The sequence below is a fragment of the Lithobates pipiens genome, unplaced genomic scaffold (assembly GCF_037356315.1).
Source record: "Lithobates pipiens isolate NorthernLeopardFrog02 unplaced genomic scaffold, aLitPip1_a1.2 Scaffold_18, whole genome shotgun sequence".
Classification (NCBI taxonomy): domain Eukaryota; kingdom Metazoa; phylum Chordata; class Amphibia; order Anura; family Ranidae; genus Lithobates; species Lithobates pipiens.
In genome coordinates this window covers 608139397-608163938 of record NW_027507758.1, presented here as the reverse complement: position 1 = coordinate 608163938, position 24542 = coordinate 608139397, and the positions used below count along the sequence as shown (strand labels likewise).

Genomic DNA, 24542 nt, shown 5'->3' with positions numbered 1-24542 from the left:
GATCCCCCATTTATATCTGTTTATCCATAAGATGCATTGATGTCCGTTTTTCATCCCATAACGGATGGGTGAAAAACGGACAAACAGTACGCATGTGTGAAAGAGGCCCTAACCACTGCCACTCCGGAAAGGTTTACACCCTTCATGACCAGGCCATTTATTTTTTTGCGATACGGCACTGCACTGCTTTAAAGGGGAGGTTCACAGAAAAATTGAACCTCTGCTTTTCGGAACCCTCCCCCCCTCCGGCATCACAGTTGGCACCTTTCAGGGGGGAGGGGGGTGCAGATACCTGTCTAAGACAGGTATTTTCACCCACTGCCGGGCATAGACTCCCACGGGAGTCTATGACTCTTCCTGTCCCGCCGCGGTGTCTGCTGGGACACACACGGGTCCCAGAAACAGCGCGGACCATTCCCATTGCGCTGCGAGGCTCGTGCATGCGCAGTAGGGAACAGGGAAGTGAAACCGCAATGCTTCACTTCCTGATTCCCTCACCGAGAATGGCGCCGGCAGCAGCCGAGAGCCAAGCAAATGCTCGGCCTCGGCTGCCGACATCGCTGGACTCCAGGAAAGGTAAGTGCCCATTTATTAAAAGTCAGCAGCTGCAGTATTTGTAGCTGCCGACTTAAAAAAAAAAAAATTGCCGGACTCCCTTTTTAAGTGACAATTGCACGGTCAATCGATGCTGTACAAAAATAAAATGTATGTCCTTTTTTTCTCACAAATAGAGCTTTCTTTCCACCTCTGAGGTTTTAACTTTTTGCGCTATATATACAAAGACCACCAATAAAAAAAAAAAAAAAAAAAGAAATAATATTTTTAACTTTCTGCTATAAAACATCCAATAAACAATTGTAAAAAATCTAATTTTTTCATCAATTCAGGCCAATATGTATTCTTCTACATATTTTTTGTAAAAAAAAATCCCAATAAGCGCATATTGATTGGTTTGCGCAAACGTTACAGCGCCTACAAACTATGGGATATGTTTATTGAATTTCTAATTATTTATTTTGTTTACTAGTAATGGCGGCGATCAGCGATTTATAGGGTGACTGCAACATTGTAACGGGTAATCAGACACTAATGCCCCGTACACACGAGAGGGATTAAGTCTGACAGACTTCCGACGGAGTTCTAGCGGAGTTCTAGCGGAGTTCCGCCGGAGTTCTGGCGGACTTTTCGACCGAACGGACTTGACCACACACCATCACACCAAACTCCGACGGAGTCGAACGTGATGACGTACGACTGGATTCGACGTAGGAAGTTCCTAGACAGTAGCCAATAGCTGCCCTAGCGTCGGTTTTAGTCCGTCGGAGTAGCACACACACGAGCGGATTTTTCGAAGGGGACCGGGTCCGGCGGAGTTCCGTCGGGAAAATTTAAAGCATGCTTCATTTCTAAAGTCCGTCAGACTTTAGCTTTGCTAAAGTCCGTTGCAGCCCACACACGATCGGATAGTCTGACGGACTCAGCCCGTCGGACTTTGGATGTCGAAAAGTCCGCTCGTGTGTACGGGGCATTAGGGATCTATTTACTAAAGCTTGAAAGGGCAAAATGTGTCCCAATTCTGCAGAGAAACCAATCAGCTTCAAACCTCGGCTAGTTTAATTAACCACTTAAGGACCAGAAGAATTCCCCCTTAAAGACCAGACCATTTTTTGTGATACGGCACTGCGTCGATTTAACTGACAATTGCGCAGTCGTGCGACGTTGTACCCAAACAAAATTTACGTCCTTTTTTTCCTACAAACAGAGCTTTCTTTTGGTGGTATTCGATCACCTCTGCGGTTTTTATTTTTTGTGCTATAAACAAAAAAATTCCATTTTTTTTTTCAATATATTTTTTACTTTTTGTTATAATACATATCCAAAATTATAAAAAAAAATATTTCTTCAGTTTAGGCCAATATATATTCTTCTATATGTTTTAGGTAAAAAAAAAATGCAATAAGTGTATATTGATTGGTTTGCGCAAAAGTTACAGCGTCTACAAAATAAGGGCTAGATTTATGGCATTTTTATTATTTTTATTTTTACTAGTAATAGCGGCGATCAGCAATTTTGTAGAGGGACTGCGACATTGCGGTGGTCAGATCAGACACTTTTGACACTTTTTTGGGACAGTGACATTTATACAGCGATCAGAGCTAAAAATAGCCACTGATTATAAATGTATGTATAAATGTCGCTGGCAGGGAAGGGGTTAACACTAGGGGGCGATCAAGAGGTTAAATGTGTGTCCTAGGGAGTGTTTCTAACTGAATGGGGATGTGACTCACTGGGGGAGGAGACAGATCACTGTTCCTACTTAGTAGGAACAGACACTGCCTCTCCTCTTCTGTCAGAACGGGGATGTGTGTGTCGTTCTGGTTCTCCTGCCTGCAATCGCTGGTGGCCGGCAGTCATCGGACCCTCTGGTTGGCTCTGCTGTGTCCAATCACAACGGGAGCTGGTCACCGGCAGCATGCCTTCCCCCCCAGACCCAGAAATTCAGAATGACGTGCCTGTATGTGATTCTGCTCACAGGAGCCGCTGTCCCAAATCTCCACATACACACCCTTCCAAATTTTCTACTTTACATCCGGGCTAAGATGAGAACCCAAAGGGTACTAAAACAAACGTAGACCTCACACTTCCTGGAAACGGCCAAGTGAACGGGATCCACCTTTTTACTGCGGTCCCCTTTCATCTTCTGCTTGTCCGTCACCACTACACTCTTCCCACAATACCCGCGCCCCCCCCCCCCCCCCCACAGTCACAGCTAATGGTTGCCCCCCCGAACCACCGGGAAATTCTGCCGGAGGGGGGATTCCAGCGTACTCACCTCACAACTCTTCGGCGGCACCCACGCCATCACCAGCGCCCTTGCTCCACCACCTGGCTCAAACCAGTTGACCAAATTCTGCAAACCCGCTAAGAGATCCTGCAGGCCCGCATCAGAACCCACGGCAGCAGAAACTGAATATGCTGCCCGTGGGGCGGATGTATCACTGACATCAGAAACGGCCCCACCACCCAGCACAGGGGCCTCCTGCTTAAAATTACCTAACAAATCCTGCAAAACAGACTGTACAGATAAAGAAGACAAAACAGAAACACATTCACATGGCTTCCCAGGACTGGGCCAAACTGTCGCTTCGCCAGAAGCCCTTGGAGCCAGATATCCCAGGTCATCGTCCGCCTCGAAGACGGACAGTTCACCCTCCGACCGAACATCCACCTCCGCTAGCAGAACAACCATCGACTGCACCCTAGGGTCACCTAAACCGTTTTGCTGAGGGTCTCTGCCACTGATTCCACCTGCTTCTCCCAAGTTGTGCACCAGACCCTCCCACCAATGTCCTGGATTGCCTCCTGACTTGCCCCTCAGCTCGGCCACCCACCACACAGTGCCAACCGCTGTTCCCCGCCACACCTGCTCCTTCTGCCCCTCCTGGGCTCAAAAACGCTTGGTGAAGCGGGACCGCTGGCCACCTCTGGAAACAGGCCAACATCCATCACTGCAGCTCTCCCCTGCTGAGTCACCTGCTTGCCAGGGACCCTGGCTGAGGCAGCGGCTGTCTGCTCCTGACACCAGCGATAAGCAGGAGGGGAAGATGCGTTTGCGGCTCCTCTCTCACCTCCCGCCGAACTCTGCCTATGCCGACGATTCCTCCCAGGCTCGTCTTCTATTGAAGCTGAAACATGCTTCTGAGAGGAACCTGGAGAGTCCCTGTCGGGTCTCCCTTGTTGGCGCTGAGCTCTGGGGGCGGAGTCCAGTCTGAAGCGACTTGGAGGCCTGGACCTCCGAGCACGTTGGAGCCCCTGTCCCCCCCCGAACATGAGCCAGTGTCCTGCTCACTCACCAAAGCCTCCACCTGCGCCTCTAGCCAGTCTGTGCCCAGAGAGAGGCCACCGCAGCCCATAGCTTGGAAACAATCTGGACAAATTTGCCATGCCACCACCAGGGGAATAAAGAGAAAGGGGGGGGGGGGGAAAGACACAGAGCAGCAGCTGCCAAGCTTCTTCTCTCCTGTGCTGCTCCCAACTGGACCCTCACACCACATTACTGCCCCTAAACCTCCTGCCACCCCCTCCCAGCCACATACCACTGCAGGCCACACCACTGAACTAACTTTCTTTTACCTCTCCCCTGCTGTCCTACTATTCATCCTGTCATGTATATAAGGGCTCCTGCGCTATACAGTGGTGTGAAAAAGTGTTTGCCCCCTTCCTCATTTCCTGTTCCTTTGCATGTTTGTCCCACTTAAGTGTTTCGGAACATCAAACCAATTTAAACAATAGTCAAGGACAACACAAGTAAACACAAAATGCAATTTGTAAATGAAGGTGCTTATTATTAAAGGTGAAAAAAAATCCAAACCATCATGGCCCTGTGTGCGCTCTGATCAGCACTTACACAGAAAATCACCCGTACGGAAGAGAGTTGGCTTGGCACATTCTGCACTTCACTATTTGATGGTGTTATTTCACCACATGTTTCACGATTGGAATATGTATGGGTCACCTTGATCAGATTTAATCGTTTTTGCTGATATTTTTCTACTTTTATATTTTTTGTTGGTGCTGTTTTTTATTTATTGGTTTGTTGCATGTATTTCACTTACATTGATCTTTGGATATATGCACTTGTAGTTTTTTATCACAGCACCATTGCCGGTATCACGTATATGACTTACCCAATACTTTTATATATCTAATGTTATGTACACATTTTATATATATTATGCACAGACGCACTTTTATTCACTAGTTTTTTGCTTGCTTTAGCACGATTGCACTTTTTGCTGTTAGTATTGAAATCTTTGCTTGGGATAGTCCAATATTCATCCTGTCATGTTGTCCCTCCACTTATTTCTTATTCATTTTTTTATTTTTTTTTTGTTGGACTACCTAGTCCAATATTTGTCTACACAAAGAGCTTTATTTTCTGTATCCTGTTTCCATCCTTCTTGCAGTTTCCAGTAGATATGGAAATCCTGGGGTAAGGCATTATTTAATTAGGCTGTGTTTTGTATTGCAGTAAAATCTGGAACATGCCCAGCTCCTCCTACATCATGTGCTATTTCCCCATCATCACCGCCACCGAAACCTCTGTGTATGAATGATGATGACTGTCCTGGAAAGAAGAAGTGCTGCACGCCAAAGTGCCGTCAGGAGTGTACCGATCCCTTACCATGTAAGTTACATCTGCCAATCAACCTCCAATCAACACCATAGGCTTGGGAGGTCTATCTATCTATCTATCTATCGATCTATCTGTCTATCTATCTATCTATTTTTTTTTTTAAAGCAGATGTGTCCTTATTATGTTGTCATTTAACTGAAATATAAGGAAAATTAAGCTGCTCTACCGTCTGCAAAAAAAAGTGCTAATAGTGCTGTGCAATATTATTCCCAGAAGTTCCACAAGGAGTCAATATACAATTTAAATTGTAAACTCATATACTGTGCAAAGACCAGACAAATATGTCTGTAGGTGGGCATGCAGCATGGTGCGGAGGCAATAATTCAATATACATGCAATATAAAACCTGTCTTGAAGCAATGCAGCAACATTACTAGTGTGATTACACTAGGGGGAGATCAAGGGGTTAAATGTGTGTCCTAGGGAGTGTTTCTAACAGTATGGGGATGTGACTCACTGGGGGAGGAGACAGATCGCTGTTCATACTTAGTAGGAATAGATGATCGGTCTCTCCTCTCCTGTCAGAACGGGGATGTGTGTTTGGCAACACCCACGCCATCATTGCCCTTGCTCCAATACCAGGCTCAAATCAGTTTACCAAATTCCGCAAACCCGCTAAGAAATCCTGCAGGCCCGCATCTAAACCCCTGACTTGACTCTCACACTACACTATTCCCCCTAAACATCCTGCGACCCCTCCCAGCCACATACCACTGCAGGCCACACCACTGACCTAACTTTCTTTAACCTCTTCCCTGCTGTCCTACTATTCATCCTGTCATGTTGTCCTTCCGCTTATTTTTTATAAAAAATTTTTGCTCCGGAACTCCCTGGTCCAATATTTGTCTACATGAAGAGCTTTATTTTCTGTATCCTGTTTTCATCCTTGCAGTTTCCTGTAAATCTGAAAATCCTGGGGTAGGGTATGATTTAATCAGGCTGTGTTTTTTATTGCAGCAGTAAAATCTGGAACATGCCCAGCTCCTGCTACATCATGTGGCATTTCCCCATCATCACCGAGACCGAAACCACTGTGTATGAATGATGATGACTGTCCTGGAAAGAAGAAGTGCTGCACACCAAAGTGCCGTCAAGAGTGTATCGATCCCTTACCATGTAAGTTACGTCTGCCAATCAACACCATAGGCTTGGGAGGTCTATCTATCTATCTATCTGTCTATCTGTCTATCTGTCTATCTGTCTTATCTATCTATTTATTTTTTTAAAGCAGATGTGTCCTTATTGTGTTGTCATTTAACTGACATATAAGGAAAATTAAGCTGCTCTACCATCTGCAAAAAAAAGTGCTAATAGTGCTGTGCAATACTATTCCCAGAAATTCCACAAGGAGTCAATATACAATTTAAATTGTAAACTCATATACTGTGCAAAGACCAGACAAATATTTCTGTAGGTGGGCATGCAGCATGGTGCGGAGGCAATAATTCAATATACATGCAATATAAAACTTGTCTTGAAGCAATGCAGCAACATTACTAGTGTGATTACACTAGGGGGAGATCAAGGGGTTAAATGTGTGTCCTAGGGAGTGTTTCTAACAGTATGGGGATGTGACTCACTGGGGGAGGAGACAGATCACTGTTCATACTTAGTAGGAATAGATGATAGGTCTCTCCTCTCCTGTCAGAACGGGGATGTGTGTATTTGGCAACACCCACGCCATCATCCCCCTTGCTCCAATACCGGGCTCAAACCAGTTTACCAAATTCTGCAAACCCGATAAGAGATCCTGCAGGCCCGCATCTAAACCCCTGACTGGACCCTCACACTACACTATTCCCCCTAAACATCCTGCGACCCCTCCCAGCCACATACCACTGCAGGCCACACCACTGACCTAACTTTCTTTAACCTCTTCCCTGCTGTCCTACTATTCATCCTGTCATGTTGTCCCTCCCCTTATTTTTTATTACTTTATTTTGCTCCGGAACTCCCTGGGCTAATATATTTGTCTACATGAAGAGCTTTATTTTCTGTATCCTGTTTTCATCCTTGCAGTTTCCTGTAAATCTGGAAATCCTGGGGTAGGGTATGATTTAATCAGGCTGTGTTTTTTATTGCAGCAGTAAAATCTGGAACATGCCCAGCTCCTGCTACATCATGTGGCATTTCCCCATCATCACCGAGACCGAAACCACTGTGTATGAATGATGATGACTGTCCTGGAAAGAAGAAGTGCTGCACGCGAAAGTGCCGTCAGGAGTGTACCGATCCCTTACCATGTAAGTTACATCTGCCAATCAACACCATAGGCTTGGGAGGTCTATCTATCTATCTATCTATCTATCTATCTATCTATCTATCTATCTATCTATCTATCTATCTATTTATCTATCTATCTATTTTTTAAAGCAGATGTGTCCTTATTGTGTTGAGCATCAAGGTGACATTACAGCTGTTATGTAGGTTTTTACAGAGAGATGTCTGAGAGGCCAATTGGGGTTTATTTAGAGAAAAAAAAGTGCTAATAGTGCTGTGCAATATTATTCCCAGAAATCCCACAAAGAGCCAATATATGATTTAAATTGTAAACTCATAATTCAATATAAATGCAATATAAAACCTGTCGTGAAGCAATGCAGCAACATTATTAGTGTGATTACACTAGGGGGCGATCAAGGGGTTAAATGTGTGTCCTAGGGAGTGTTTCTAACTGTATGGGGATGTGACTTACTGACTCACTGGGGGAGGAGACAGATCGCTGTTCATACTTAGTAGGAATAGATGATCGGTCTCTCCTCTCCTGTCAGAACGGGGATGTGTGTGTTTGGCAACACCCACGCCATCATTGCCCTTGCTCCAATACCAGGCTCAAATCAGTTTACCAAATTCCGCAAACCCGCTAAGAAATCCTGCAGGCCCTCATCTAAACCCCTGACTTGACCCTCACACTACACCATTCCTCCTAAACGTCCTGCGACCCCTCCCAGCCACATACCACTGCAGGCCACACCACTGACCTAACTTTCTTTAACCTCTTCCCTGCTGTCCTACTATTCATCCTGTCATGTTGTCCTTCCGCTTATTTTTTATAAAAAAATTTTGCTCCGGAACTCCCTGGTCCAATATTTGTCTACATGAAGAGCTTTATTTTCTGTATCCTGTTTTCATCCTTGCAGTTTCCTGTAAATCTGAAAATCCTGGGGTAGGGTATGATTTAATCAGGCTGTGTTTTTTATTGCAGCAGTAAAATCTGGAACATGCCCAGCTCCTGCTACATCATGTGGCATTTCCCCATCATCACCGAGACCGAAACCACTGTGTATGAATGATGATGACTGTCCTGGAAAGAAGAAGTGCTGCACACCAAAGTGCCGTCAAGAGTGTATCGATCCCTTACCATGTAAGTTACGTCTGCCAATCAACACCATAGGCTTGGGAGGTCTATCTATCTATCTATCTGTCTATCTGTCTATCTGTCTATCTGTCTATCTATCTATTTATTTTTTTAAAGCAGATGTGTCCTTATTGTGTTGTCATTTAACTGACATATAAGGAAAATTAAGCTGCTCTACCATCTGCAAAAAAAAGTGCTAATAGTGCTGTGCAATACTATTCCCAGAAATTCCACAAGGAGTCAATATACAATTTAAATTGTAAACTCATATACTGTGCAAAGACCAGACAAATATTTCTGTAGGTGGGCATGCAGCATGGTGCGGAGGCAATAATTCAATATACATGCAATATAAAACCTGTCTTGAAGCAATGCAGCAACATTACTAGTGTGATTACACTAGGGGGAGATCAAGGGGTTAAATGTGTGTCCTAGGGAGTGTTTCTAACAGTATGGGGATGTGACTCACTGGGGGAGGAGACAGATCGCTGTTCATACTTAGTAGGAATAGATGATAGGTCTCTCCTCTCCTGTCAGAACGGGGATGTGTGTATTTGGCAACACCCACGCCATCATCCCCCTTGCTCCAATACCGGGCTCAAACCAGTTTACCAAATTCTGCAAACCCGATAAGAGATCCTGCAGGCCCGCATCTAAACCCCTGACTGGACCCTCACACTACACTATTCCCCCTAAACATCCTGCGACCCCTCCCAGCCACATACCACTGCAGGCCACACCACTGACCTAACTTTCTTTAACCTCTTCCCTGCTGTCCTACTATTCATCCTGTCATGTTGTCCCTCCCCTTATTTTTTATTACTTTATTTTGCTCCGGAACTCCCTGGGCTAATATATTTGTCTACATGAAGAGCTTTATTTTCTGTATCCTGTTTTCATCCTTGCAGTTTCCTGTAAATCTGGAAATCCTGGGGTAGGGTATGATTTAATCAGGCTGTGTTTTTTATTGCAGCAGTAAAATCTGGAACATGCCCAGCTCCTGCTACATCATGTGGCATTTCCCCATCATCACCGAGACCGAAACCACTGTGTATGAATGATGATGACTGTCCTGGAAAGAAGAAGTGCTGCACGCGAAAGTGCCGTCAGGAGTGTACCGATCCCTTACCATGTAAGTTACGTCTGCCAATCAACACCATAGGCTTGGGAGGTCTATCTATCTATCTATCTATCTATCTATCTATCTATCTATCTATCTATCTATCTATCTATCTATCTATCTATCTATCTATCTATCTATCTATCTATTTATCTATCTATCTATTTTTTAAAGCAGATGTGTCCTTATTGTGTTGAGCATCAAGGTGACATTACAGCTGTTATGTAGGTTTTTACAGAGAGATGTCTGAGAGGCCAATTGGGGTTTATTTAGAGAAAAAAAAGTGCTAATAGTGCTGTGCAATATTATTCCCAGAAATCCCACAAAGAGCCAATATATGATTTAAATTGTAAACTCATAATTCAATATAAATGCAATATAAAACCTGTCGTGAAGCAATGCAGCAACATTATTAGTGTGATTACACTAGGGGGCGATCAAGGGGTTAAATGTGTGTCCTAGGGAGTGTTTCTAACTGTATGGGGATGTGACTTACTGACTCACTGGGGGAGGAGACAGATCGCTGTTCATACTTAGTAGGAATAGATGATCGGTCTCTCCTCTCCTGTCAGAACGGGGATGTGTGTGTTTGGCAACACCCACGCCATCATTGCCCTTGCTCCAATACCAGGCTCAAATCAGTTTACCAAATTCCGCAAACCCGCTAAGAAATCCTGCAGGCCCTCATCTAAACCCCTGACTTGACCCTCACACTACACCATTCCTCCTAAACGTCCTGCGACCCCTCCCAGCCACATACCACTGCAGGCCACACCACTGACCTAACTTTCTTTAACCTCTTCCCTGCTGTCCTACTATTCATCCTGTCATGTTGTCCTTCCGCTTATTTTTTATAAAAAATTTTTGCTCCGGAACTCCCTGGTCCAATATTTGTCTACATGAAGAGCTTTATTTTCTGTATCCTGTTTTCATCCTTGCAGTTTCCTGTAGATCTGGAAATCCTGGGGTAGGGTATGATTTAATCAGGCTGTGTTTTGTATTGCAGCAGTAAAACCTGGAACATGCCCAGCTCCTGCTACATCATGTGGCATTTCCCCATCATCACCGAGACCGAAACCACTGTGTATGAATGATGATGACTGTCTTGGAAAGCAGAAGTGCTGCACGCGAAAGTGCCGTCAAGAGTGTACCGATCCCTTACCATGTAAGTTACGTCTGCCAATCAACACCATAGGCTTGGGAGGTCTATCTATCTATCTATCTATCTATCTATCTATCTATCTATCTATCTATCTAGCTATCTAGCTATTTTTTAAAACAGATGTGTCCTTATTGTGTTGAGCATCAAGGTGACATTACAGCTGTTATGCAGGTTTTTACAGAGAGATCTCCGAGAGGCCTATAGGGGTTTATTTATAGAAAAAAAAGTGCTAATAGTGCTGTGCAATATTATTCCCAGAAATCCCACAAAGAGTCAATCTATGATTTAAATTATAAACTCATATACTGTGCAAAGACCAGACAAATATGTCTGTAGGTGGTCATGCAGCATGGTGAGGAGGCAATAATTCAATATACATGCAATATAAAACTTGTCTTGAAGCAATGCATCAACATTACTAGTGTGATTACACTAGGGGGCAATCAATGGGTTAAATGTGCGTCCTAGGGAGTGTTTCTAACTGTATGGGGATGTGAGGAGGCAGATCGCTGTTCATACTTAGTAGGAATAGATGATAGGTCTCTCCTCTCCTGTCAGAACGGGGATGTGGGTGTTTGGCAACACCTACGCCATCATTGCCCTTGCTCCAATACCAGGCTCAAACTAGTTTACCAAATTCCGCAAACCCACTAAGAGATCCTGCAGGCCCGCATCTAAACTCATGACTGGACTCTCACACTACACCACTCCCCCTAAATGTCCTGCGACCCCTCCCAGCCACATACCACTGCAGGCCACACCACTGACCTAACTTTCTTTAACGTCTTCCCTGCTGTCCTACTATTCATCCTGTCATGTTGTCCCTCCCCTTATTTTTTTTTTACAGGTAACAAGGTGTTTTTATTGAAATCAACAAGGACAGTTTACATATTAGACATTTCAAAGACAGCTGTACACAGCATAATGCGGCAGAACAAATTATAACAGGGAAGCACTAGATATAACTTCATAGCGGTGTTACAGATTACGACAGGGTATATAGTCTGGTTACACATAAACGGCAGCTGATTCACATGGCACAAAGGTGTATCACTTATCAGATATTTAATACTAACTCTATAAAGGAGGGATATGTGATTACTCGCTACGGGTCACTCCTCCACTGGCGCATTGCAAGTAGCGGCATTGCCCAACCAGGTGTCCCATATTTTCCTATATTTGGCCGGGCATCCTCTATGAACATAGACCTCCTTTTTGTAAGGGAGGACATTATTAACAGCAGATATCCACTCATGCAGCTTTGGGGGCAGAGCCTGAAGCCATCGTCTCGCTATGAGTAGCCTAGCTATATAGAGTGTTTCTTGGAGGAATATTTTATGGAACTTATGCGAGTCAGGGTCAGGGAATATCCCCAGTATACATTGTTTGGGGCATAACATCTGGGGTGAACCCATCTTGTCATGCATAAACCTCACTATGTGGATCCAGTAGTCCTGTATTATTGGGCATAACCATAGAATATGGAAGAAGGTGCTATTGGGGCTGCTACATCTAGGGCAGAGGGGGCTGTAGTTTGGCTTGTATTTTGCTATGCGGATCGGTGTCAAGTACACTCTGTGCATTATGTACATTTGTGTCAGGCGAAACATTTTTACAGGCCTCGAGTGCCTCCTCCCACTCGTCGTCCTCCAGCTCCCACGATGGTCCTGGTTTCTTGAGCCTCATTACCAGATGACCCATCAGGTGAGTCTCCACCAGCATCATGACATCCGCCCTTTGCTTTTTCAAATATGACAGTGATAAAATATGGCCCTGATTCCCCTGATGTTCCACGTGACACACTTCAGACTAAACAAGCCGGTTAATATAGTTAGCAGTGTCCCCAGTCCCCACGCCACTCATGGGGGGGCGTGGCACTGCCCGCCAGGTGCACAGCAGCCGAGAACACCATCCATACCCCGCAAATCCCATCCAGCTGCCAACTTACAGTAATTCTGCATAGTGCAATTCCCCTCTGTCCACCCAACACTGCTTTCAACTTGCTGTCCAGGACACCAATACTTTACTATAACAATTAACCAAACATTAACCATAATCATTACTATTATGAACACACTGAACTGACCGGCTGTATGGTGCTGCGGAACCAAATCTACCACTATGCGCCAGGGCCGAGCAGATCAGGGAAACTTGTCTTTTAACAGAACAGTTACGTTACCAGCATTCTTGAGGTCGAGTAGGCTCGTAATAGTCTATAAGTCTAACAGGGCGATTACTCGCTGTAGAGCAGACACCTGTATGAAGGGAGCGTCCCCCAGGTTCAGGCAAATAGGATAATCGTGATGGAGAGTGGAGTATCATAATCGGGAATGGGCGCTTATCCCGGGTGTCATAACGGGCCATGGCTGGCTTTTTCAGACAGTCTTTTGGGGCTGTAGTTAAGTCTTGATGTCTGGAGGCACACCGCGGACAGACAGAGAGGGGGCAGCTAGGATCATAGGGACAAGGGGGGGTGACCAGGGCAGGGGGGCAGCGGAAGTATTGAGCGTGCAGGGTGGGAACAGCGGGGAGGATGAAGTGTTAAATCGCGGTCCCACTTATAGTTTGATCCCAGCGAGTCCCCAACACTGTTACCTCGTGGTGGACCAGTCTGTCTCCGATTCCTGCAGCGGAGTTTCAAGCTTGCTCTCTTGCAGGTGCCGCTCCATGTTCCAACCAGGCAAAGACCCTGTCCTCCCCGACCACCCAAAGCCTGGCCAGAAACAACATGGCATAGGAGTAGTGGCAGATCCACAGTTGACGATTGGCCTCGTTGAAGAGAGCTCTCTTCTTCTGTACATCCGCTGTGAAGTCCGGAAACACTCTGATCTCAACGTTCTTATATGGAATGTTTCCCTTCAGTCTTGTGAGGCGGAGGACCGTGTTTCGGTCACGGAAATTTAGCAGTTTAGCGATGAATGTTCATGGTGGTGCTCCTGGGGAGGGGGTTTGGCAGCCAGCCGATGTGGCTTCTCCACCACAAAAGTGGCAGAAAACTCAGCATGGCCAAAAGTAGTGATGAGTAGGTTCTCTAAGAAGGAGGGGGGGGGGTCTGATCCTGGCTGACAGCAAAATATGTGTAAACACATTTCTAAACTGGATAGGATATCGATCAAGATCAATGGATAATAGAGCCAGCGAGGGATTTGGAGGAATGACTGTTTTGGTAATTTAAGACATAACTTGAAAGATTTGTTCCCAATACTTCCCAAGTTTAGGGCATGTCCAAAATGTATGCAGCATATCACCTTTTTTGCCGCACAATCTCCAACATTTGTCGTCAAATGTGCTGTTGAATTTAGATATTTTCTCAGGAGTAAGATACCAGCGTTGGGTCAATTTAATGGATACTTCCCATAATGTAGAGCAGCATGTGGCTTTATATGTGGTGTTACAAGCTTTTTCCCATTGGTCAACTGTGTAGGTGTATCCTAAGTCTTCTTCCCATCTAATTAAAGGGATAGTCTTTGTAAACACACTTTTTTGTTGAAGAAGATTATAGAAAAGAGAGATCCATTTTTGTTGATGTATGGGGATATTAAGGAAGGACCAAGCCGATTGGGGAACATTATAGGTCCATGATGGGAGGTTGGAAATGCAATTCTTAGTTCGGATGTAGAGGAATAAATCAGAAAAATCTGAATTTGGCAATTGAAATTTATTTTGAAGTGTAGGAAATGGTTTGATCACCCCATTATCATGTAGATCAGATAGATATTTAATTCCCTTCTCTATCCATGGTGTAAATGAGGTTGTCTTCATGAAATTATGTAGGAGTATTTAGCGGAATTTGGACTTTGGTAGGAAGAGGGTGTGAGGAAGTTAGATGCAGAAATCGAAACCCAGGATTTAAGTGTTGTTAATATTGTTGGGGAGATGCGAGAAGGTATCTTGGCTCCAAGTGCCATGGAAGGAATCCATATTGATAGATTATTTCCTGGGATCTTAGCAGTTTCCATCTTCTTCCCCCAAATTGTAGATGGAGGAGATAGAAACCATTCCTTAGACTGTGTGAGAACCGAGGCTAAATAATAATCTTGGAAATCCACATACCCTGTTCCCCCAGCTTGACGTTTCTTCACTAAGTTTGAATGAGCACATCTAGATTTTTTACCCTGCCAGATGAATCTAGAAAACAGAGTCTGAAGGGATTGGAAAAATTTTAACGGAATCGGGAGAGTTTAAAAAAGTATAAAATTTGTGGAAGGTGAAGCATTTTAAATGCTGCCAAACGTCCCATCCATGAAAATTCATGGGATGCTAGTTTAGTGAGATTTTCTTGTAATGCATTATGAAGTGGAATATAATTATATTGGAACAGTGTTTTACATGAATTTGATAATTGAATACCCAAATCTTTAATTGTACTTTCAGTCCACATATAAGGGAATTTTAATTTAAGATGTTTAGTACTATTTTCATCTATCCCCAAGTTCAATATACAAGATTTATTTGCGTTAAGCCTGTAATAAGAAACGTTGCTGAACATATTTAGTGTTTCCTGAATTTCCGGTAAGGATTTCACAGGATCAGTGATCATAAGAAAAACATCATCTGCAAAAAGGTTGATTTTATGTTCTTGTTCAGCAATGGTAACTCCTAGAATTTTTTTTGTTGGACCTAATACTCTCAACTAGGGGTTCGATAACAAGGTTAAAAATTAGGGGGGATAAGGGGCTTCCTTGTCATGTACCATTTGTTATTGGGAATGGAGGTGATAAAGAATCCGTAGTATACACTCGAGCCGAGGGGACAGAGTACAGGGCTAATATTGCTTTGTTGATTTGACCTGTTAAGCCAAATTTAGTCAGAACTGATGACAGGTATCCCCAATGAACTCTATCAAACGCTTTTTCAGCGTCAATCGACAGAAACAGGGATGACGATTTGGTGAGTTCTACATGGTGTATTATATTTATCATTCTTCTAGTAGCATCCAGAGCTTGTCTTCCTTTGGTGAAACCCGATTGATCTCTATGGATAAGAGAGGATAACAAACTATCTAGTCTTTTGGCTATAAGTTTCGCATACATTTTAACATCTAAATTGAGTAAGGAAATTGGTCTAAAATTTTTAGGTGAAGATGGTTCCTTATCTGGTTTTGGAAGAGTTACAACAAGAGCATTCAGCATTTTATTGGGAAATGATGAAGAATTGGCTGCTAAATTATAAATGTCACATAGTATAGGTGCTAGAGTACTTTGAATTTTTTTTAAATATTCCCCCGTAAAGCCATCTGGACCAGGTGATTTCAAGTTAGGAAGAATACGGATAGTTTGTAGAATTTCAGGGATAGTAAAGGGAGAATTGAGAAATTCTAATTGTTGTGGGGAAATAGATGGAAGATTGACACTCTCCAAAAAGGTGTCAATCTCCTCCTGAGAAGGTTGATGGGTATCGCCATCGTTCTTAATGTTATATAAATCATTATAATATGAGCTAAATGCTTCAGCTATTGAAGAAGGCTTAAGCAATTTTTCATTAGTGTAAGGATGGTAGAGGAATGGAATTTTAGTCTTAGATCGATAACCTTTAATGCATAATGCCATTGTTTTCCCCGCTTTGTTCCCTGTTGCATAAGTGGTAGCTCTGTATTTTTTATAGGATTTCTCATGTGTCTCTAGAAGTAGGGTCTTAATTCATTACGTAACTGGAAAAAAGGAGAAGGATCATTTTTATTGTGTTCCTCAGCTTTTGCTATCTCCTTAGTAAGTTCATCCATTCTCTGAGTTCTCTTTCTTTTAGCTTTAGAACCTAATTGCATAAACACCCCTCTCATAACAGCTTTATGAGCATTGCATAATATCATTGGGTCTGATATAGACATCGAATTAATTGAAAAGAATTCAGTAAGGTGTTGTTGGAGTGTTGTGGAGTAATTTTCATTTTGGAGAATATAGTTATTAGCTCTCCATATATATGAATTTGGTTGGGATGATGTGGTTGTTATAGATATGCTAATGGGAGCGTGATCTGACCACATGGCCGTATGTATATGGGAGGATGAAATCTTGTCAAGCAGCCATTTATCTGTCAAGAATAAGTCAATTCTGGAGTAGGTATTGTGCCGTGGTGACAAATATGTGTAATCCCTTTCATTAGCATGTCCACATCTCCACACATCAAATAAGTCGTTCGAAGTTATGAACTTATCAAGGGGAGAAGCATAGCGTTTAGACTTAGCAGAAGAATCCATATCATTGTTTGGAATCAAATTGAAATCTCCACATATCAGGAGGTGTACTTTTTGAACTTTCTTCGCCTCCTCTATAGTTTTTTTTTATGAAATGCATTTGCCTCATATTCGGAGCATAAATAGATGCAAGGGTGTATTAATCACTTCAATACCAGGCACTTAAACACCTTCCTGCCCAGACCAATTTTGAGCTTTCAGCGCTGTCGCACTTTGAATGACAATTGCGCGGTCATGCTACACTGTACTCAAATGAAATTTTTATCATTTTTTCCCACAAATAGAGCTTTCTTTTGGTGGTATTTGATCACTTCTACGGTTTTTATTTTTTGCGCTACAAATAAAAAAAATACCGAAAATTTTGAAAAAAAAAATGTTTTTTTTTGTTTCAGTTTCAAAACTTTGTAAATAAGTACGTTTTCTCTTTCACTGATGGGCACTGATGGGGCTACACTGATGGGCACTGATAATGCGGCACTGATGGGCACCAATGATGTGGCACCAGTGAAGTGGCACTGATGAGGTGGCATTGATGGACACTGATAGGCGGCACTGACAGGTGGCACTGATGGGCGACACGGATGGGCGACACGGATGGACACTGATAGGTGGCACAAATTGGCACTGATAGCTGGCACGGATTGGCATGGATGGGCGGCACAGATGGGCATGGATAGGCGGCACAGATGGGCATGGATAGGCGGCACAGATGGGCATGGGTGGGCACTGATAGGCGGCACAGGTGGGCACTGATAGGTGGCACAGGTGGGCACTGATAGGCGGCACAGGTGGGCACTCATAGGCAGCATTGGTGTTATACTGTACTAATGGATGCCAATCAGTGCCAAACAATAATGCATGCCAATCAGTGATGCCCATTGTGGGCACTGATTGGCATCCATTATGGGCACTGATTGGCATCCATTGTGCTGACTGGCATCCCTGGTGGTCTAGGGAGGATTACCTTTTGCTTAGCATCCCTTGTGGTCTGGTGGCATCCCTGGTGGTCCAGTGTGGGCATCCTTGGGGGGGCTGTGCTGATAATCGATCAACACAGACCCCCCTGTCAGAGGAGCAGCCGATCGGCTCTCCTCTACTCGCGTCTGACAGACGCGAGTGAGGAAAAGCCGATCACCGGCTCTTCCTATTTACACTGTGATCAGCCGTGATTGGACACGGCTGATCACAAGGTAAAGAGTCTCCGTCGGAGACTCTTTACCGAAATCGTAGTTGCCGGGTGTCAGACTGACACCCCGCAACAACGATCGCGCGATGCGCGCCCCCGGGGGCGCGCAACGGCTCATAATCCTGATCATGTCATATGACGTCCGATCAGGATTATGAAACCACTTTGCCACCGTCAATTTGTAATAGGGCGGGCGGCAAGTGGTTAAATATTGTTAATGGTACAAATCAAAAAAATATAGTGACCTTCAGGGTCAGTGATACAATTATCTAATTGAAATGTAATAGTATCTCTAATAGCTATTAATTTTGTTTGAAAAATATAAGGAAAATGTTTATGTTGACATTTGGGAGATGCATCTTTAGCAAAATGTGTCTCTTGAACACATAATGTCACAATTAAAGGATAAGGCAGACCTCCACATAGAGATTTGTTTCGCTGGGTGATTCAGTCCCCTTGCATTTAGGGACAATATTTTGAAAGACATATTAATATATATCAAAATTAGATGTTACTATAATTCTATATATTCCTAAAAGAATATTCTCTAGTTTCTATAACGCTTAAACTAAAGATCTAAGTATTTGTTATATGATCAGTTCACAGTTACTATTAAATCATGCACACAACAATGTAGAATTTTCTTTTTTTTTTTTTCAAACCTAGGAAAAAACGAGTTATTACGCTATTAGTAGTTATTTGGCAATATATATTGCAAGAGGAAAAAAATATAAATAAATAAAAATATATATAAAAAAAAAAAATAGAGAAAAAAAAGAAAAGAAAAATATTTTCCAAGAGTCAGCAGTAATCCACTCAAAGGAATGCTGACCAAGATAGGGGGTGAAATTCAAGTAGTAAGGTATTGAGCATCAAACCAGACCATATATGTCAGTAATGCATATGAGTTAACAGGCAGGAGTAGTTCATTTGTATTTAATTCTATTTTGTTCACGTTTTTGTCCAAAGTGGAACAAATTCGTTTTTTCCTTCAAGGCAGGGGTGTTATGTGGAAGATCAACTATAATATCCCATGTTTGGAGTAATTGCATGCCATCTTCAATGGTAGATATAGCAAAATGTTTCCCATTGTAAGTGGTCAAGATAGTGGCTGGATGTCTCCATTTGTATGTGATCTTATGATTAGATAATGCCTTCGTTACAGTTTTGAGCTGTCTTCTCATTTGTAGTATAAATTGCGATAGACTGGCGAATAATTGTATATCTGAGTATGGTGGTGGCAGAGTAGTTGGCTCCCTCGCTTTGGAGAGAATTTGCTCTTTAGCTTGATAAAAATGAATTTGCAGAATAACATCTCTGGGAATTGATACTTCTAGATGTTTTGGTTTGGGAATTCTATGAATACGAACGATTGTAAGTTCAATCGGCGATAATTCTGGCAATAATGTATAAAATAGTGTATTTGCATAGTTACATAAGTCCATAGGTAGAACTGACTCTGGTATTCCTCTCATTTTAATGTTGTTTCGACGTGAGCGGTCCTCAAGATCTGCCAATTTCATCTTGACCCACATGGAATCATCTTTTTGTTCTGTACATGCATCCACTAGCTCATTCACTGTTTCATTGCATTCCTCCATTTTGTTTTCAACGTATTGCAGTCTACCATCCATATGTTTCATATCAAGAGAGAATTTATGAATCATGGAGGATAGATTAGATATAATAGATGATTGTAATGACACAAGCATTTCTTTCATTGTGGTATCTAGTACTGGCTGACCTGATGTTGGGAAAGCAGTTATAGATGTCTGTAATGAGGACAAAGCATTAACACTATGCAGAGCTGTGTTCACAGTATCAGCTGCCTGGCAAGATGAATCCAGCTTCATCCATAATTTTGCGGGTCCCTGGGATGTTGGGGATATATGAGAAGAGCCATTAGAATATGAGGATGATAATTCCTCATCCATTTCAGGTGGATGGCTATCAGAAAGGTTTGTGTGAGTTTTATTATTTTTCCTCACAGCTCCAACGGCGCTATCTTGGATTTTAGTCAGCTCACCGCTCTGTTTAAATGTAAATGATGACAGCTTTTTTGGTCCCCTTTCTTGTCCTCTTTTGCGAGACATTATTGCCCCTACTGTCCCAGGAGTACGGCAGAGTATTTAGGTATGTTTTTAGAGGAGAATACCTGCCTGTTTTTTGCTGTTAAACGGCCGGCTGTGGAGAGCTCTAGGCTTAAGCAGCCATCTTCTTTAACGCGCAAGCCACGCCCCTATTTATCTATTTTTGATCTATCTATCTATTTTTTAAAGCAGATGTGTCCTTATTGTGTTGAGCATCAAGGTGAAATTACAGCTGTTATGTAGGTTTTTACAGAGATATCTCTGAGAGGCCAATAGAGGTTTATTTAAAGAAAAAAAAGTGCTAATAGTGCTGTGCAATATTATTCCCAGAAATCCCACAAAGAGTCAATATATGATTTAAATTTTAAACTCATATACTCTGTGCAAAGACCAGACAAATATGTCTGTAGGTGGGCATGCAGCATGGTGCGGAGGCAATAATTCAATATAAATGCAATATAAAACCTGTCTTGAAGCAATGCGGCAACATTACTAGTGTGATTACACTAGGGTAGGGCGACCAGACATGCCCGGTTTCCGGGGACAGTCCCCGGATTGAGGGCGCTGTCCCCTGAGCCCATCTGTCCCCGAATCTGTCCTCTCAGTAGGGTGGCCCGGAGGTAGAGTGGTCTAGGACTCCCAAATCCTGTCCACCGATAAACTAATCCCCTTAGCTTATTGGTGTAGCTTTTTACAAAACAAACGTCTCTGGACCCCCTGTTCTCAGAGGGGGTCGGGGGACAGTAAGCGGACTATTAATCCACAGCAGCGCGCTACACAGTTGAAGCCCGGCCTCTTCAATATGAATACACCATGAACGCCTTAACCTAAAAATAAAGCAATAGTCCACTTACTGTCACCTGGCACCCACTGAACACAGGAGGGCCTGCGAAATTTACATACAATAATTCCATAAACACATACCACATACACTGCATATATCATTTGAGGAAAATATGCATATAAAATAGTTTACCATTTGGTAATAAAAAAAAAGTCCTTGGATTTCATTTAAAAAATCCGGTCACCTTACACTAGGGGGCGATCAAACGGTTAAATGTGTGTCCTAGGGAGCGTTTCTAACTATATGGGGATGTGATTCACTGGGGGAGGAGACAGATAGCTGTTTCTACTTAGTAGGAACAGAAAATCAGTCTCTCCTCTCCTGTCAGAACGGGGATGTGTGGGATGCCCCTTATCGCCGATTCTCTTTGTGATTGCCTTGTAGCCGCTCCTTGCAGCGATTCGAGGCAATCGGGATTTGCGGGGAGTCGAGGTGGGAGGTAGAGAGTATAAGGTCTCGGCTTTCGCCGACGACCTGCTGCTTTACATTACAAACCCCAGAATCTCGATTCCGTCGGCACTTAAAGAAATGGATCGGTATGGGCGACTCTCAAATTTTAAAATAAATTTATCCAAGACAGAAATACTAAATCTGAACATGTGCGAATCAGAACAGAGAGATCTGTCCCCTAGCTTACCTTTTAGGTGGAGTGGAGGGGAATTGAGTTATCTGGGGATAAAACTTACGGCACAAGGGGCTAATTTATATGAAGCCAACTATATACCTCTGCTAAACAAAATTAAAATGCAAATGAAAAGTATAAAGTATAAAGCAATATCTTGGATGGGCAGAGTAAACGTAATAAAAATGTTTATACTGCCCATGGTACTCTACACATTCCAAATGATCCCCATATCACCCCCGGGAAGCTTCTTTAGAAAACTAAAATCCATGGTCCTTTCATTTATATGGTCCCCAAAAAAAGCGCGCATTGCGTATAAGGTCTTACTAAAGGAAAGAGGAGGAGTTGCACTCCCAGATTTCAAAAAATACCATGAAGCTATAGTAATATCTAGGATAGCAGACTGGATACATTACTCAAAGGAGAAGAGTTGGGCGGGGCTGGAATCCAGATTAAGTGGGACAGAATTGGCAAAAATGGTTTGGATACCTGCTCAGGCGTGGAACCTAGGAACAAGCACCGGTAAAATAACAAAATATACACTTAGAATATGGGATAAAATAAATAAGATACATAATTGGACATGTAACTCCCCATTAATGTCACTACTAGACACAAAATATTTTTTGCCAGGGATGGAGGAGCGGCTGTATTATAGTAGATGGGCACAGAGAGAAAAGGCTTATATTGTATTTTGTAAGAAGAGGGGGGAAAAGGAGACTATGTAACAAATTGTAAAATTGCCTCCCTGTATTAAATGCACAAATGTATATGTAAAAGTTGTCAAAATAAAAATAAAGAATATATAAAAAAAGAACGGGGATGTGTGTGTTTACACACACATCCCCATTCTGTTTCTTGGGTGGCCAGCGGTGACCTGCTAATTGGCCCCGCTGTGTCACTGGTGGCGTGCCTCCCCCAGACCTGTAAATGCAGAATTATTTACTTGTACGGATTCTGCTCACAAGAGCCGCCGCCCCAAATCTCCACATACTCACCCATCCAGGGAAAGTTTGGTGTTTGGAGCAGGGACAGTCTGCAAATCACTAGCTACTAGGTCCACAAAGGTCCTTTTAAGGACTGGTATAGGTGTACAGTATATAGGGTTGTACACATATAATATACTTTCTTTCAAATATAGAAAGCATATTATACTTCACTGCTGTGCTGCTGAGTGCTGACCAATTCTGCAGCTGTCTTTTATCAGTGTAGGGACTGAGGGACAGTTTGGTGTTTGGAGCAGGGACAGTCTGCAATTCACTAGCTACTAGGTCCACAAAGGTCCTTTTAAGGACTGGTATAGGTATACAGTATATAGGGTTGTACACGTATAATATACTTTCTTTTAAATATAGAAAGCATATTATAGTGCACTGCATGCAGTGCTGCTGACCAATTCTGCAGCTGTCGTTTCTCAGTGTAGGGAGGGACAGTTTGGTGTTTGGAGCAGGAACAGTGTGCAATTCACTAGCTACTAGCTAGCTACTATTAGGTCCACAAAGGTCCTTTTAAGGACTGATATTGGTGTACTATTTGGTGTGCAGCATATAGGGGTGTAATACACGTATAAAATACTTGCAAATATAGAAAACATAGTATAGTGCATTTCCACTGTGCAGCATTGTGACTGCTGAGTGGTTCTGCAGCGATACTACAAAGAGTGACAAATGCAATTAGAAAAAGTATTATATCTGGTGTGATAGACCAGTGGCCCCCCAAAACGACAGATTGAAGCGGGGTGTTTTATACCTTCTTCCAAATATACTGCACTTCTCTAGAGACTTTTGTCACAGGATCATTTAAAAAATGACAGGCAGAGGAAGAGGCAGGCCCTTCCGCAGGGGTGGTAGGGGTAGGGCAGGATTACGTCAAAGGACGCACCAGACTTGGTTGAGTGGCTCACTCAGCCTTACTCTTCTGCACCCTCCTCAGCCTCTTGATCTGCACCCTCTTCTTCACTCTCTGCTGTGTGCACCCCCAAAGACACTACCACCAACACCACCACCATATACCCTCCGCTTGTGTCACAGAAATTATTTTCCAATCCATCACAAGACATTGCCGATGTGCAGCCATTATTGGCATTGGATCAGGAAGAGGAGGTAGCAACAACCACCACTCAGCAGTCTGACGACAGTACCCAGATCAGCCCAAGGAGGAGGTTGGTCCCCCGGTGTTGCTGCCTACTCCGAGATCTCTAATTATAGCGGTGGGGAAGGTGACACCGATGATGACATGTCTAGTGATGTCACATGGGTGCCCACAAGAGAGGAAGAGGAGGGGTGTTCAGAGGGAGATATGGAAAAGCAGATAGGAAGGAGAAGCAGGCTGAACTTAGATTGCACAGGGGGGACAAACCAGACTGCTAATGTATCAGGAGCGAGGCATCAACCATGTACGGTCACATCTGGCGCTCCCAGGACGCCGATACATGGCTCCGCAGTGTGGGCTTTTTTTAACGTGTCCGCTGATGACAATAGTGTTGCCATCTGCAGCCTTTGCAGTCAATGCATAAGTCGCGGTAAGCCCAACACTCACACACCTAGGGACGACCGCCTTAAGAAGGCACATGAGCTGCCATCACCGAGCCCAGTGGGAGCAACGGAAACCCACAAAGCAACACTCCAGGCTCTCACCGTCCAGCCTCATCTTCTCCTTCTCCTCTCTCCTCACAATTGTCCTCCATTCCCCCTTCCATCATGCCGTCCTCACATTTTTCTGGAAAAAGGCAGGATTCCATGGGCCAAATGTTTGAGCGTAAAAAAAATGA

At 43.4% G+C, this 24542-nt stretch overlaps 1 protein-coding gene across 8 annotated transcripts in view; it reads left to right on the top strand.

Annotated features, from left to right (window-relative positions):
- Positions 1-24542, top strand: part of LOC143989238 (uncharacterized) — a 484136-nt gene that overhangs the window by 355746 nt on the left and 103848 nt on the right. For 5 of the 8 annotated variants that reach the window (XM_077489308.1, XM_077489309.1, XM_077489306.1 and 2 more), the window contains exons 6-10: positions 6155-6313; positions 7282-7440; positions 8403-8561; positions 9529-9687; positions 10682-10840. In XM_077489308.1, coding sequence (XP_077345434.1) covers positions 6155-6313; positions 7282-7440; positions 8403-8561; positions 9529-9687; positions 10682-10840 — 795 coding nt within the window. Of the gene's footprint in view, positions 1-5032; positions 5189-6154; positions 6314-7281; positions 7441-8402; positions 8562-9528; positions 9688-10681; positions 10841-24542 lie in introns of all 8 variants that reach the window. The other 3 variants (XM_077489310.1, XM_077489307.1, XM_077489311.1) reach the window with 2 other exon arrangements.